This window comes from Tamandua tetradactyla, chromosome 1 (genome assembly GCF_023851605.1).
Source record: "Tamandua tetradactyla isolate mTamTet1 chromosome 1, mTamTet1.pri, whole genome shotgun sequence".
Classification (NCBI taxonomy): domain Eukaryota; kingdom Metazoa; phylum Chordata; class Mammalia; order Pilosa; family Myrmecophagidae; genus Tamandua; species Tamandua tetradactyla.
Genome location: NC_135327.1, coordinates 107,651,943 through 107,669,189, shown reverse-complemented (window position 1 = coordinate 107,669,189; position 17,247 = coordinate 107,651,943). Strand labels below are relative to the sequence as shown.

Genomic DNA, 17,247 nt, shown 5'->3' with positions numbered 1-17,247 from the left:
AATAATTATGAGAAGAAAAAAGAAATTTGATTTTTTATTAAAAGTTTGCTTTTTATCTATGCAAGTGATGCTTGAATGTTATCCCAGTTTACATAAAGATGTACTCTTTCCTAAACAGTTTTAAGCAAATGTAAGTTTTTCCTAAATAAACATCAGTAAAAATGAACAAAACACCTTGCAGGACGGGCCAGAGTGGCTCAGTGGCAGAGTTCTCGCCTGCCATGCCAGAGACTCGGGTTTATTTCCCAGTGCCTGCCCATGAAAAAAAAAAGTAAAAACACCTTGCAATGGTTAAGTTTTTTTCCCCAACCAAAATGATAACTATAATCTAATTCAAATTTTGAAGCCGTTGTATTTTTCGTAAGAGTATATAAATCCCAAAGATTCAAATGTATAACCAAACTACATCACCCCACTGTGGGCTGGCGTCAGTGCTCACAGGGGGCCCCTTCCTCTCTCTGCCCCCTGCCCGGGTCTGTTAGTAGCTGCCTTCACTCAGGGCCTCCCAGGTCAGGGAGCCAGATCCTCGTCATTTATAATGGCACCCAGGGAGAAAAAGGAAAAAAAAAACCCTCCCTCCTCAGTTTCAAGAATAATATCTCTCTCGAGAAGCTCAGAGAAGTGCTCTGGCTGGCTTAGGGGTGGCCGAGGCAGCAGGTTACCACTTTCAGCAGCAATCAAACCACCTGAACTTGAAGAAGAGCTGCTCCTGTTCCACAGGGACCCTGCATGCTTCCAAAGCGGAGAGAAGGGACCCTGAGAAGGTAAAAGCGCTGTAGGACTGTCTATGAAGCTTACTGTCCACTATTACTAAAACTCAATAAAACTCATCCACATAAGGATGACTAAATCAGTGCTGCTCTTCAGGACCTGGGGGACACCCACTGTGGCCTACGAAGTAATGGCTTATTTATGCATCTGCAATATTTTATGGCTGCAAGGATACTACACCAAAAGCAACATAACAGCAGTAGACAAACAGCACTGAATTACATATTTGAATATGAACAGAAGGGGGAAATGTTGGTTTCTATATATGTTACTAGAATAAAAGTTAAAAAAATAAATAAATAAACTAGGCAGGCCATGGATTTTCTGTGGCAGAATTCTCACCTGCCATGTGGGAGAGCCGGGTTCGATTCCCAGAGCCCGCCCATGTTAATAAATAAATACATAATGAAAAAACAAAAAAATCCATGGAACTGGGTGCTCAGGTAGTTCAATGGTAAAATTCTCACCTGCCATGTGGGAGACCTGGGTTTGATTCCTGGTCCATGCACACACACACCCTACCCAAAAAAAATTTATGAACAAAACTACCTATGATATACATATCACATATCTGCCTCTGTATGTGCATCTATACAGATATAGAAGTACATATATGGAGGGAGACACATTAAAAAAAAATCCATGCCACTGCCCAACACAGTGAACCCATAATCATGGACTATAGTTAACAGCATAGTTATAAAAATGCACTTTCATCAATTGTAACAAAATTGTATCACACTAATGCAAGATGTTAATACTAGGGTGGTATATGGGAATCCTGTATTTTATACATGATTGTTCTATAAACCCACAACTCCTTCAATAAAAAAAAGTACACAGTGAAGCAGTTAGGACTGCAGACCTCACTGAGTCACAGCTATGCACTTTCAGGAAAATGAGTTGACCTCTTTAGACTTCAACTTCCTCATCTGTACCATGGGGATAAAAATAAAATCAGGATCTTGTGACTATTAAACAAGACAACATCAAGGATATAACTTTCAGTGTTAGCTATTATTACCTAATGAATCAAAAATTGAGTCCAATTTCTTAATAAACTCACTTGAATATTCTATTTCATCAGCTCTGGGAACAAGAATTATTATATATTATAATTAATGTTTTAATACTTTAGGTCCTATTTTTGCTTGAAAGAAGTTTTTTGATAGCCTATTGAAAATGATTTAGCATGTAAAAATATATTTTGAAGTTACTATTCATGCTAGCTAAAGCTGTGATCAAGTTCCTATTCATATTAGTAGTTCATGTCAGTGAAGGGAATATCACGCCTCCATTGCCACATCTCTTCATTTTCCTATTACCTTCTACTTTCCACAAGCTTCCATGGTATTTAAAGACGGGGACCACACCCTCTTTCCAGAGCCCAGGAGAGCTAGGCAAGACAGGAGTGAGGAAACAAGAGAAGAATGCTAACACAAATATACAGATAAAATCATTCGAATTAGGGAACTCAAACAAAAGCATGTTTATGGGAAAGGGAGGCTGGGAGGACTATTTTACTATCAAAAGGTAAATACTTATCAGTATGAAGATGAGGTTCTGTAATGAGTTAATTTTATTTTGCCAAGACAGACTTGTCATGATTGGCAAATTCGGACATAATCTGCCTGCCAGATTCCTACCAGGTCAACCCTCAGCACTAAATCTACTCACACGAAACCTTCATCAGTGTGATCGCTGCTGGCAGGGAAACACTGGAAGAAAAGTAATTGATTATAGAGAAGAAGAGAACTAACGGAGTGAGAATTCTAGTCATTTTGATACATAAGTGTGCCTATTAAAATAATTATTTTATTCTCCAGTATTTGCAAAGTCCCCTAATATTTGTTACTTACTATATCCATAATATTTGCTCCTGCAGAGAGAGCAATAAACCATGAATCAAGATTTGAGTTGTTCATATTAGTTGGCAATTTATTTTACAGTCAACACAGGGAAGCCTGAAACACAGTACTATCACCAGATATCACATTCTCTAGCTCTGTTCAAATATTGCATACTCTAAAAACTGATAGGACATCCTCTAAATGACAGCTGTAAATCAGTTTCTGGACAGGAAAAACCACAAGAAAAGTTTCCATAAAGATAACAGTTTTTCAGATGGGACTAGGGCATACAAATTAGTTTTACAATAATTGTATATTTAGCAATTATTTAATCAAAAGTCCCCTGAATCATCTTTTTTCAATATACAGGCTGAGATAACCCTGGCTATGCCTTAGTTTCTTCTGAGGGATTTGACATTTCTGAAGATACAAATAGTCTAGATAAAAAGTTACTGCAGGAACTATAAGTTCAGACTGTTTAGAATAATGTCTCTATAAAACTACCATCAGCTAAACTATGTCAAAAATCCTTTCACATATAGATTTTCTTCATCACATCGTACCTCAATAAGCAGAACTTTGTTACTGCAGATGCTATTTACATGTATTTTATTCACATATAAGTTATGATCCTTTTAACTATCCATTAAAAATGTGGTCATAACATTTTTCTTTCTGGAAAATCTCTTTCCTGCACCTGTTATGCTTGCCCCTTTGTTCCCTAGAGCCTCTATTTCTTAAGGGGATTTATATTCCTTTGAGAACAATTGCTACAAAGCAGGCATCAAAAAGAGATAGAAATGTTTTTTCCTATATTTTGAAAAAAAAATTTTTTCCATAGGAACATTCATCTGCTTATAGAACATAAATTAGGCCATGGGAAAGAGCTTTTCTCGAAAGCCCCTATTCTACAAAATGTGGAAGCCTGCCTTTAGTGCTGGGCAGGTGTCACTCGGCAGGGAGAGCACAGTCCTGAGATTTCCAGTTACCTGCCAGGGCCCAGGACCACCTGAGCTGGCACCTGTGATGACTTTTACTCCTCAGAGACCTGTGGACCTGCAGAAGCCTGCACGTTTTCCAAGCCTGCTTCGCTCTGAAGAGACGCTTTCTCCTCTTCCACAGACTCTTTAGGATGGGAACCCTTTTGCAACGTGCCCATTTTAGCATCTGGCTGCTCTTCGTTAATACAATTAGAATTGACATCAAGTGTGCCATCTGATAAGAAGAAAAGAAATTGTTATTTTCTTCCCAACAAGTGCCAAACTTTCTTTTAAGTGCTTTACATGTATTAACTCTTTTAATTCCCATAACCATATGAGGTTAATACATTATCTATACTTTACAAACAGAGAACACAGAGGTATAGTAACTTGCTCAAAATGCACAGCTAGTAAGCAGCAGAATCAGGATTTGAATTCAGGTTCCTGGCTCCAAAAACAGGCCTCTTAATCAGAATTGTTGTTTGAGATTTGACAAAATCTGTGTTCTCATATAGCTTTGCCTTTAATGAGCTTGATGTCCCTGGATAAGTAATTGCCGCATCTCTTCACAGAAAGTTGCTTCCCTATCTATAAGACAGGGATCAGAAAGCCCGTGCTACATCTGTGAAGAATGAGGGTGTTCATAGACCTTAGGATAGTCAGAACAGTGTGACATGTGGCTGATGCTTAGCAGCTGGGAGATCCCCTTCTACTGACAATTCTGTTCTCTCACCGTGGCTTGTTTGCTACACAAAAAGCTGTTATTCTCTGTCCTCAACACACAGGCTAAAAAAAATTGGTTCAGGAAGCAGGAGACGGCATGGCAGTGAAAAAGCCTGGTGTATTCTCTTCATGCTGAGTGATTTAATTTTGTGCACAGCATCCAATCCCATGAGTACAATCCTGTGAGAAGTGGGCACAGTCCCTCGAGGGATGGAGGAAACCACACAGGATCAGAATCATCGGGGCAACTTTTAAATCTGTGTACATTCCCCCCAAAATATATAATGCATTCTCTGGGGGGAGGGCTGGGGGGCGGGGCTCTGCTCCTCCCCATTATGGGGAACACTGCTGAAGCAACTCACTGTTTTGGTTGGAAACAAGTCATATACCTTACAAGGGATGCAGAGAAAAACAATTTGTAACTCACTGCTCTGCCACTTGTAGAAATTTAATCTGTAAATTAGATCTGCAACTTAATCTGTAATTTACAGATTTACTCTGTAAAGTCCTCATAGTTTTGAAATTTAAGAAATTTAAAGGCTTCAAGCTTTAAGATCTTTTGGTAGCCATTAGGGGAAATTGAATTCTTTTCTCATTCTTAAAATCCTTCTTGAGCAGAATATAAGTGAGTGCCCATTGGGGCCCCATGTCCCAGGGCAGACTTGTGGGCTAGACAGTAGGATGTGCACCCAACTACAATCTTCAGAATTCTATGTCTCCTTGTTTTCCAGTGCTGATTGCATCCTGTGCACCAAGCCAAGGACTTGAAACAGGGGCACGCTGAGTTTCAGTGTGACCTTAATGTTGGTTACAACAAGTTTCCTTAGTCTCCAGACAAGAATCAGTTCCTGTGTGCTGTGTGTTAATGTCAGCTATCATTCCCCTCCCTGCTGAAAACTAGCATGAGCTCGGTTTTAATATACATACTGTTCTCCTCTTGACTCTTTGCTTTGGCAGCCTCCAATTGTTGCTTCTCATAAATGTCCTTTAGATTCTTACAGATTTTTTTATGTGCAAACCAATGTGTTTTCTGGCAGGTTTGATTGCAGTATATTACCTGAAAGCAATTGTAGGTTTATGTTCATTTCAAGAGTTGTGACTTCCATGATTTTCCAGCTAGGACATTAAATAGAGAATTATGCTGTAAAAATGTTGTTTTCCCTCCTCAATTTCAAAGTCGTGATGTATAGATGTATACTGATTTTGTTAGCTTATACTTTAGAACAATAATGGATATACAAGTAGCAATGTACCGACACTCTCTAACAACCAGTTTATTAAGAACCTACTACCTGACAGAACAAAGAAGATACAGCTGTCCCAGATACCCTAGGCTGAGAAAGAGTTAGGATGAGGCAGATTGGGGGGAGATGAATACCTAAGTTGTTATAATACAGCACAGGGTGGTACAGGATGGAACAGTAATGGAAGCACAGAGGAAGCCTTGACTAGGGAAGTCAGGGGAGACAAGGTAATGGGAAAGAAACATTCTAGATGGAGGGTATATCTTGTAAAAAAAATGTAGGAATTGGGCAGTGAACGATATGTTCAAGAATGGCAAAAAATTTGATGTCAACACAGCTCTGATCTTTGTAGGGAGCAGTACACAGGTGGGAATAAACCTTATTAAACACTTTATTATATGCCAAGCACTCTATTAGGCCCTCTGACATAAGTGGTCTAGTAGATTGAACTGTTTTCCCCAGTTCTTCATTCTTCTCTCTGTCCATGATCTCAAAGTTCCTTTAAGTGAGGGGATGGAAATTTAGCTTTAGATTTGGCCAAATCACTTGTTTTGGCAAATAATAAGACAGTGATAATTTCAAGGCTGGGCCTCAAGAGACATCATGTGTTTTCACTTTCCTACTAATGTCTCTGCCATCAAACATGAGAACATGCTGCTTCATGGAGGATGAGAGAAATGTGGAGCACAGCCCAGCTAACTACAAACGTGGCAGAAATAATAGATGCCTGTTGCTTTAAGCACTGAATTAAGGAAGTGTTTTCTAATGCACCAATAGTTAAACGGTATAGATTGTCTCGTTAAACTCTCACATCTCTATCTCCATTTCACATAATGAAACATGAAGTTCAGAGAAGTAAGTAATTAAGGAGGTGAAACAGGTTACAGCCTACTGTGATAGGTTTCAAATAATATGCTGCAAAGTTTCAACCTTACAATCAACAGGAAATCGTTATTTATAGGGCAAAATGAATGTGTACACACATGCCTGTGCACAATATGTGGGTATAAAAAAGAGGAACATCAGTTATATGAAGATGGTTCTGGCACAGGTGGGGAGGATAGCCTATAGAGAGGAAAGACTGGTTACAGTTAGAGGAGCGGTGGTTTTATAAGGAGAGTTGATGACGAAATTGCAATTAAAGTCAACATCAGAAGAGATAAGAGTACACACTTACGGATTGTTTTATTCTGAACTTCCATACCTAACCAGCCTTAATACTCCTGCACTATGGAAAACGGTTCTTTCTTATTTTCTCATGTTCACTTATTCCTTTCCTTTCTCTTTCTGAGGTGGTCAGGGTAGAAACTGAGGCAGCCTAGGACTTTGGCAGAAGGTAGACAGGGTGCAGATTTACATCTGTACTGTACTCTAAAAGTTGGAGATATAATACTTTACAGATAATATATTAAAATGTATTAGAAAACTAATGTATTGAACAACTCAACTGTGACATTTATACATCATTGAAACCAGCATCAGCTTGGATGAACATCCAAACCAGGTATCAGTGAACTAAACAGAACTTCATCCTTACCATTTTGCACACTGAGCACCTTTTACTTGCTCCTTTTTCTCCACAGGTTGTGCAAAATTCGACATCCACAAAAGCCATCTGACCTGTGATGGCCTGGGTAAGTACGGAGAATGCAGTGGGATCAGAACCCTGGAAAGGACATGGGGAGATGAGAAAGAACTCAGAAATCACCATGCAAAGATGACAGATGTCACCCCATGAAAAATGCCATCCAGAACAGAGATGTAAGAGAAGAAAAAATCATTAAAGCGAGAGATTACACAGACTTTATCTAGGAAAACAGGAATAACATCCCACTCTTTGGAGACTACCTGTCTCTACACAGAGATTACATTTGGGAGGTGTCATGGACCTCAATAAGTACAGAAAAAAAAAATTGACCCTACTTTAGAAGTAGATCATTTTTCAATTAGGATTATTCAATAAACCCACACTGATTTCATATAGAGGAAAATGAACTCAGAGTGAACTTTTCTTCTGAGAACTGGCATGAAGACAATTTACATATTCTGCAGGCCAATTCAGAGGTGTAGCACAAAGTTCAAGTATCGTAGTTCTTAAAACTTGGTGTAATTTAAAGTATTTTAAAGACTATATTTTTAAAACTATTTACTTGATGTGTGTCTGCAATTTAAATAGTTAAATTATCACTTTTCTCATAGGAATTTTCCAAGTTTATTGGACTACTAAGAAAAGTCCAAAGTATGAAAATTACCATAGGATTACTGAAAATTAGAATGAGTTTGCTAAAGAGGACTTATGGAACGTCTTACACAGAAAATTATAAAGGTAAATACTTATATATCTACAATGATAATATTAAGACCTATTTAGAGCAAGCAAAAATAATTACATAGTATCTAGTCATCTTAACTACACCTAACAGCTCATGGTTCTAAGGTTTCAAAATTTATTCACTTATCCCCACCTACAATTTTGTCGTTTTTCATCATTTGAATCTCAATTTATTTGCTGTTCGTTCATGAGAATTGTTTCTGAGAACAGCTGTCTTCATATTATTTTACCAACTTCACATAACTGAGATTTAAAAATATCCCCTGAGAACAACATCCACTCTTTTGTACATGTAAGGTAATCAAACAAATTATTCAAATGCTTTAGGAGGTATTTTAAGTGTAGTATTCCTTTTGAAACTGCCATTCTCTTCTGAATACAAATAATAAAGACTAAATTTGCTTTCTTGCTAAAAGGCTAAGAAATTTGTTTTGGAATGAAGACTGTGTAATGGTGGGGAAAATTAAATCACAGATATTAGATATTTAAGTTACTAATTCCATCAGAAAGAAAACTCTACACCCACTGTGCTCAAATGCCAGTGTGTGTCAGAGAATGCTCACATTTCAGGCCTTGGCCCTTGGCCTGTACCTTCTCCAGAATGGAATCTCTGAAGATACGGTTTAGGTAGCTGCATTACTACAAATACCCCCAGGTAATTCCGAAATATACTAAAGTTTGATAATTACTGATACTTAATATCCTACTGGATATTAAGCGTCTACTGAACACTTATAAATCTGTATTTCCTTTGACTCAAGTAGAGTACTGGTTCAAGTAACAGTCTGTTCGACAAAGCAACAGATTTTATAACAATTAAACTTCCTTTTTTTTTTTTTTTACAACCTACATAAGACCTATTCAAAGTCTCCCCAAAGTGGGACTTCTGTAAGAGTCAGACCAGATGCTCATGTTCTCATATCTGTAACTGAAGGGATATGTTGCTAGGAGTCTGTCAGTGTGACTTGATGCTTCAGAAAAATCAACAATGGCACAGCAGATTAACCATATAGAACATTTCTTCCTTTCTTGTCACCACTGAAAGATAACAACTTACACAAAATCTTGCCATCTACTTTTTAAAATAAGAATCATTTTAGGCACCTAAAATATACACTGCCGACTGATAAAGCGAAACATCTTCACCAAACCAGGCATGGTGAATCAAAACCTCTGCAGGAGGGCCCTGGCGTCAGTACTGCTGCGAAGTGACACAGGCATTTCTCAGTCGGCCAGGCCCAAGAAGAACCACTCCTGAGGAGAAAAGTTTGCATCACTGTGGAGGTTTATAAACCTGCAGTGTAACAAAACCCAGTAATTATCTGGGAACTTCGCAACTGCAAGCATTCTAGATAAGCAAGTATTTCTGGAGAGTTAAATATATAGCTAAGGAAGAACAAAATTTTAAAAAGACCCCAGAGAAGCCACACAAAAAAAACTACTAGACCTAATAAACAGATCTGACAAAGTTGCAAGAGACAAGATTAACATGCATAAAACAGTTGTGTTCCTATGCAGCAATAAACAATCTGAAATGGAAATTAAGAAAACAATTCCAGTTACAATAGCACCTACAAGAATAAAATATCTAGAAATAAGTTTAACCAAGGAGACTTTGGGTCCCAAAGAGCAAAAAAAGATCTCTAAAGAGAATAAAGACGGAGGTCTCATACTTCCCAATTTCAAAACTTATTACAAAACTACAGTAATTATGACAATATTGTGAATTGCTGAGTGTATGTGTTGGGAATGTTTGTTTCTTGCAATTTTTTTTAATTAATAAAATTAAAAAAAAATACAGTAATTAAAAGTGTTATTCTGCCGTATAGAGACAAATAGAATAGAATTAAACATCCAGAAATAAACCCATACATTTATGACCAACTGATTTCAAAAAGGGTACCAAAACCATTCAATGGGAGAACAAATAAATGGTGCTAACAAAACTCATGTTCACGTGCAAGAAAATGAAAATGAACACCTACTTCCAACCATATACAAAAATGGATCAAGGCAATATATAAGATTCCACAAGGGTTTCATGCACTAGAGTAACTTTCCAGAAACCTACAACCTCCATATGGGTCCCTGGTCCAGATAAGTCTTGAAACCTAGAAGGCCCGTCCTCTCCAGAACACCAGATAGTTCCATCTCCCTACCCTGTATTATTAATAGTGCCTTCCAACATGAAAAAGTTAGAATGGACATAGCCCAAACACCCCTAAAAAGAGGGACATAAAGATCAAAGGTGATGGTGGAGTTATACAGAGAAGGTAGGATTTAACAAATGAATATGATTGCTGAATCATTAAATTGATATCTCTTTTAGTCTCCAGTATCTTAGAGCACCTAGGATTGTACCCCATGCCAAACTCTGAAATCTATTCTACAACTAATTGTGGTGCTGTGCTTTGAAATATATTGGTTTCTTGTATATATGTCATTTTTCACAAAAAAAGAAGGAAAAAAAGTCAATTGTGATGATAAAAAAATATTTATTTTACTCTTTCTAGCCTCTTATATTCTGGAGCAGCTAGAAGGAAGAATCTGAGAGGATTGTATGGTAGCCCATGACAAACTCTGGGATCTGTCCTGTAACTACTTTTTGAAGAGTGCTTTGAAAAATATTGCTTTTTTTTCTTTCTTTGCTTTGTATATATGTTAAATTATACAATAAAAAAGTTTTTTTAAAAAAGGGTCCTTGATCAAGGACCTAAATACAAGAGCTAAAACCATAAAAGTCTCTGAAGAAAACACAGAGGAAAATCTTCATGACCTTGGATTTGGCAGTAATTTCTTAGATATAACACCAAAAGTACCAGAACAAAAGAAAAAATAGATAAAGTGGACTTTGTCACAATTAAAAGTTTTTCTGAATCAAAAGACATTATCAAGAAAGTGAAAAGAATGGGAGAAAATAGCTGCAAATCATATATCTGATAAGGGTTAGTACTATAATAAATAAGGAACTCCTACCTCTCAACAACAAAAAGACAAACAACCCAATTAAAAAATGAGCAAAGGTCTATGGATGGTGGTGGCTGGGGATGCACTGACTAAAAGTAGAACAGTGAACAGAGGTGGATACATATGATTGAATATGGTGCTGCTACAGAAAGGAATGAAGCTGTGAGGCATGCAACAATGTGAATGAACCCATGGGACACACTGTGAGGAAAAATAAGCCAAAAACAAAAGAGCAAAAGCTGTATAGTCTCATTTAGAAAATACTTGTAAGAAAATCAGGGCCTAGTTTGTAAGCTCTTATAGTAGTCACAGTTAGTCTGGAGCGATCATTGCTATTTCTAGACTTGGAGAGGCTGTGCTATATATGTATAGCCTGGTATTTAGAGATAAGAATGAAGCCAATCAGATCTGAATTAAGGTAATTCAGAACACAGGAGTAAGGAAGACATTGTTTGCATTTTAGAACTTCACCTACTCTATGAGACTAAACGAAGAAAGGCTTATTTTGTTCAGAACTTAAATCTTCTGTAGCATATAATCTAATTCAAACAATTTGGATAGATCATTTAAACAACCGAAACACAGGGGGCCCAGAATGGGAATGAGGGCCTATAATTCTGTATAGCTTAATGTAATGCCTGCATAAATCCCAGAGTATGTTAAGCAGATGGTAAAAATGTGGTCATAATAGTATGGTACTGGCATAAAGATAATACTGACCAATGGAACTGAATAGAGTGTTCAGATATAAACCCTTTCATCTATGGACAATTGATCTTTGATAAAGCAGTCAAGCCAACACAGCTGGGACAGAAGAGTTTCTTCAATAAATGGTGCTTGGAGAACTGGATATCCACAAGCAAAAGAATGAAAGAGAATCTGTTTCTCATACCTTATACAAAAATTAACTCAAAATCATCAAAGACCTAAACATTAGAGCTAAGACCACAAAATTTTTAGAAGAAAATGTAGGGAAATATCTTATAAAACTAGGAAAACTATGGTTTCCTAGCTCTTACACCCAAAGCACAAGCATTGAAGAAATAGATGAATGGGAACTCCTCAAAATTAAACAATTTTGTGCATCAAAGAACTTTGTCAAGAAAGTAAAAAGGCAGCCTACACAATGGGAGACAATATTTGGAAACCACATGCCAGATGAGGGTTTAGTATCCAGAATATATAAAAGTTTCTTCAACTCAACAACAAAAAGACAAACAACCCAATTTAAAAATGGGCAAAAGACATGAACAGACACTTCTCAGAAATACAAATGGCTAAAAGGCACATGAAAAGATGCTCAACTTTACTGGCTATTAGGGAAATGAAAATCAAAACCACAATGAGAAATCATCTTATACCCACCAGAATGGCCATTATCAATAAAACAGAAAATGACAAGTGCTGGAGAGGATGTGGAGAAAGAGTCACACTTATGCACTGTTGGTGGGAAAGTAAAATGGTACAACCCTGTGAAAAGCAGTTTGGGGGTTCCTCAGGAAGCTAAGTATAGAATAGCCATATGATCCAGCAATACCATTGCTAGATATCTATTCAGAGAACATGAAGGCAAGAACACAAACGGACATTGGCACACTTATGTTTACAGCAGCATTATTTATGATTGCCAAGAGAAGCAAACAGCCCAAATGTCCATCAAAAGATGAGTGGCTAAATAAGCTGTGGTATATACATATGATGGAATATTACACAGCTGTATAAGACAGAATAAAGTCATGAAGCATGTAACAATGTGGATGAACCTTGTGGACATTATGCTAAGTGAAATTAGGCAGAAACAAAAGGATAAGTACTGTATGGTCTCACTGATATGAACTAACATTAATGAGTGAACTTGGAGAATTTCAGTTAAGAACACAGGTTATATCAGTAGATAGAAATAGGGTAAAGATTGGGTAATTGAGACAAAAGGGATATAGATTGTACAACAGGACTGCTTGTAAAAATTCAGAAATGGGTAGCACAATACTACCTGATTGCAGCACAATAATGTAAGTACACTGAATGAAGCAGAATGTGAGAATGATAGAGGGAGAAGTGCTGGGGACACATATGAAACCAGAAGGAAAAATAGACGATAAAGACTGAGATGGTATAATTTAGGAATGCTTGGATTGTACAATAATAGTGATTAAATGAACAAATGAAAAAATCTTTTTGCTTGAAGAAGAGCAAAGGAATGTCAGTATTGCAGGGTGTTAAAAATAGATGGTTATTCATATCTTAAAACTGCAACTTGTTGTGAGACTAAAGCGAGAAACATTTATTTGGTACAAAATTTATATTTCGACAAGTACATTTCCTAATTTAACTTGTATGGTCAGTTTAATTGAACACCACAAGTATATGGAACCTTGAATAGGGGATGAGATTTTGTCGGTTTGTCCAGGTTAGTGTGATGGCCCGATAAATCCCACAGTGATCTGAACAGTGAATAAAGAAATATTTGCAAAGGCCTCTTGGGGTACTGGGGAAAAGGAGGAAAAATCAACTTCTCTATTTGGAGAGTTCCTGATATTCTTGCAAGCGGGGGGAGGGGGGCAAACAAATCAATAAACCAAGCCCTCAATTTTGGGCTTTGCCCCTATGAAACTTATCCCTGCAAAGGATAGGCTAAACCTACTTAAAATCAGGCCTAAGAGTCATCCCCAGAGAACCTCTTTTGTTGCTCAGATGTGGGCTCTCTCTCTCTAAGCCAACATGGTAAGTGAACTCACTGCCTTTCCTCCTCTATGTGGGACATAACTTCCAGGGGTGTAAACTTCCCTGGCAACATGTGACAGAAATCCTGGGATGAACTGGGACTCGGCATTAAGGGATTGAGAAAAACTTCTTGATCAAACAGGGGAAGAGAGGAATGAGAAAAAATAAATTTTCAGTGGCTGAGATCTCTCAAACAGAATCGAGAGGTTATCCTGGAGGCTATTCTTACGCATTGTATAGATATCCCCTTTTTAGTTTATGGTGTATTAGAGTGGCTAGAGGGAAGTACCTGAAACTGTAGAACTGTGTTCCAGTAACCTTGTTTCTTGAAGATGACTGTATAATGATATAGCTTTTGCAATGTGACTATGTGATTGTAAAAATCTTGTGTCTGATGCTCCTTTTATCTGAGGTACAGACAGATGAGTAAAAAATATGGATAAAAAAATAAACAGATAATAGGGTAAACAAAGTTTAAAATAAATTGAGTAGATTGAAATATTAGTGGTCAATGAGTGGGAGAAGTAAGGGCTATGGTGTGGATGAGTTTTTTCTTTTTTATTTCTTTTGCTGGAGAGATGTAAATGTTCAAAAAATGTCGTGGTGATGAATACACAACTATGTGATGATATTGTGAGCCACTGATTGTGCACCATGTATAGAATGTTTGTATGTTTGCTTGTTGTGCACAACAAAAATATTTTAAAAATAATAATAAAGTTGGAAAAAAAGTATTGGCAAAGCCCTTTGAAGGATGGGGGAAAAAACATGGAACTGCTAAATTTTACCACCAGGGAAACCTCTGATACTGTCAAACATTAGGGACTCCCAAGGTAATAGAGCAAGCCCTTGGTCTTGAGGCTTGCTCTTGTGAAGCTCATTTATCTAGCAGAGAAGCTTAGCCTACCTACAGGTATGCCTAAGAGTCACCTCCAGAGGACCTCTTTTGCTACTCAGATGTGGCCTCTCTCTAAGCCCAACTCTGCAAGTGAAACCATTGTCCTCCCCACTATGTGAGACATGACATCCAGGGGTGAAAGTCTCCCTGGCAGCATCTGGGCCTGGCACCATAGGATCGACAATGCATCCTGACCAAAAGGGGGAAAAGAAGTATAACAAACAAGGTATCAGTGGCTGAGAGAGTTTAAATAGATTCAAGAGGCTACTCTGGAGGCCACTCTTATGCAAGCTTCTATTAAACATTGCTGCCTATCTTAGTTTGCCAAATACCAACCAAAACCATTCCTGCCAACCCTAAAGAACACCAAGGGCTTTATATAAGATTCCACAAAGGTTCCATGCACTAGGATTACCTTCTAGAAACCTACAACCTCCAGATGGGTTCCAGGGCCAGATAAGTTCTGAAACGCAGAGGGGCCAGCCTCTCTAGAACATCAGCTACTTCCATTTTCCTACCCCATATTATCATAACCCCTTCCAACCTGAAAAAGTTAGAATGGGCATAGCCCATATACCCTTAAAGAGTGGGAGAAAGATCAAAGGAGATGGTGGAGTAATACAGAGAAGGTAGGGTTTAACAAATGAGTATGATTGCCTAATCATTATATTGATATTTCTTTTAGTCTCCAGTATCTTAGAGCAGCTAGAAGTAAAAATCTAAAATTGTAGAAATCTGTTCTACAATTAACTGTGATGTGCTTTGAAATCTATTGCTTTTTTGTCTATATGTTATTTTTCACAAAAAAAGAGAAAAAAGTCGATTTTGATGATAAATGCACAGCTATAGGATGATACTGTAAACCATTGATTGTATATTTTGGATGATTACATGGTATGTGAATATATAATCTATATCAATAAAATTGCATTAAGATTTTTAAAAAATTGGGCAAAGTGCTTGAATAGTGATTTCTCCACACAAATAGCCAAAAAGCACATACAAGTTGTCAATATTATTAGTCACTAACAGAAATACAAATGAAAACCTTAATAAGTTACCACTTCACACTGACTAGGATGGTTGTTATTTATAAAAAAATGGAAAATAACAAGGGTTGGCAAGGATGCAGAGTTAAGAGAACCCTTATACACTGTGGAAGTATAAATTGTGGAAACCAGTTTGGTGGTTTCTCTGAAAGCTAAGCACAGAGCTACCATATGACCTAGCAATCCCACTCCTACGTATATTCCCAAAAGAACTAAAAGGAGGGATTCAAACAGATACTGCACACTGATGTTCACAGCAGAACTATTCACAATTGCCAAAAGGCGAAAGCCACCCAAGTGTCCATCAACTGATGAGCAGATAAACAAAAGGGATATATACATCCAATGGAATATTATTCAGCCCTAAAAGTTAATGAAGCACTGATTTGTGCTACAATACGGATGCACCTTGAAGACAACCTGTTGAGTGAAATAAGCCATTAAAGAAGAATATTGTATGATTTCACTTACATGCCATAACTAGAATATGCAAATTTATAAAGACAGAAAGTAGATTATAGGTTACGAGGACCAGGGGTCAGGGTGAGGAATGGGGAATAATGCTCAGTGTGTCCAGAGTCTCTGTTTGGGGTAATGGGGGGGGTGGTGATGGCAGCTCAACATTGTGAGGGTAACTAATGCCACTAAAGCCAATGAACTGTATACATAAAAGTGGTAAAAATGGAAAATTTTATGTTGTATATATATTACCATAATTTTTTTCAAATGCAAGAATAAAATAAGTTCATACTATAATCATCCACATACTGACACAGAGAAATATTGTTTATTAAACTACCAGCTGGAAAAATGTAAAAGGCTGACCAGAGGGGAAACATAAAGAGAAGCAGGTCTGATAGACAAAGCTATCTCCAACCTGTGTTCCTGGAAACTTTCTAAAACAATTCAAATAAATATTAAAGAAAACTTGCTCTTAAGTGTACAGAATGCAGTGATCAGGTCTTACTGATAGAGCTAACTTAATCAAGGGAAGCCTTACAATTTCAACAGGAGCAATGCTTCGCACCAGCTGTTGGAGGAGGGTAGCTTCACAGTAAGGAAATTTTCTGATACTTTCTCTAATGATCTTTTCTTGATAGGTGGGAAAGCCATCCGTAGCTCGGCCTTTTAACAAGCTGAAAGATAAATGTTTTTTTATATACTTGGAGTTGACCCACTAAGCATTTCCTCCCCACAGAACCCATGAAACTTTAGTCATTTCTTCTCTTCTACTTAAGATTTTCATGGTCCCTCTAAATCATCGTGACGGACTCAATTCAAAGTCATTCTTGTTCAACCTGTACATGTGGCTTGACCTTACAGGTTTAGAGGCCTGAGCAGTACAGGCAGAGATGACCCCACCATAAAATATGCCCAACACCATTACCAAATTAACAGTTACTTATCTCCACGTCAGTTATTTGCACAAAGAATGAAAACTGTCACTGAGTCACACACTTCTGACTTTGTCCCCTTTTCTCAGTAAACCTATGGGAAAATCTGATCCCTGCTGGTCAGAGAACAAGGGTCACACGCAAGCTTTCCTAAGTGCAGTACTAGAGAGACAATGAAGCCTTATGACTATGGAGCAACAATCTACACCATAACAGACCAATTCTCGCAGACTTCGGCCACTTTCTATCTGTGTGATCTCACATATGTGAGTTAGCCACTCCAAACCTCAGAATCCTCATCTGGAAATTGGGGAT

At 37.6% G+C, this 17,247-nt stretch overlaps 1 protein-coding gene across 3 annotated transcripts in view; it reads right to left on the bottom strand.

Moving 5' to 3' along the window:
* Positions 1-2,688: 2,688 nt before the first annotated feature.
* ANKMY2 (ankyrin repeat and MYND domain containing 2) overlaps positions 2,689-17,247 on the bottom strand; it is a 68,931-nt gene continuing 54,372 nt past the window's right edge. For all 3 annotated transcript variants that reach the window (XM_077122361.1, XM_077122360.1, XM_077122368.1), the window contains 4 exons: positions 16,539-16,674; positions 7,106-7,234; positions 5,252-5,381; positions 2,689-3,836 (listed from right to left, as the gene is read on the bottom strand). In XM_077122361.1, the coding sequence (XP_076978476.1) occupies positions 3,655-3,836; positions 5,252-5,381; positions 7,106-7,234; positions 16,539-16,674 (577 nt within the window). In that variant the 3' untranslated portion in view covers positions 2,689-3,654. The remainder of the gene's footprint in view (positions 3,837-5,251; positions 5,382-7,105; positions 7,235-16,538; positions 16,675-17,247) is intronic.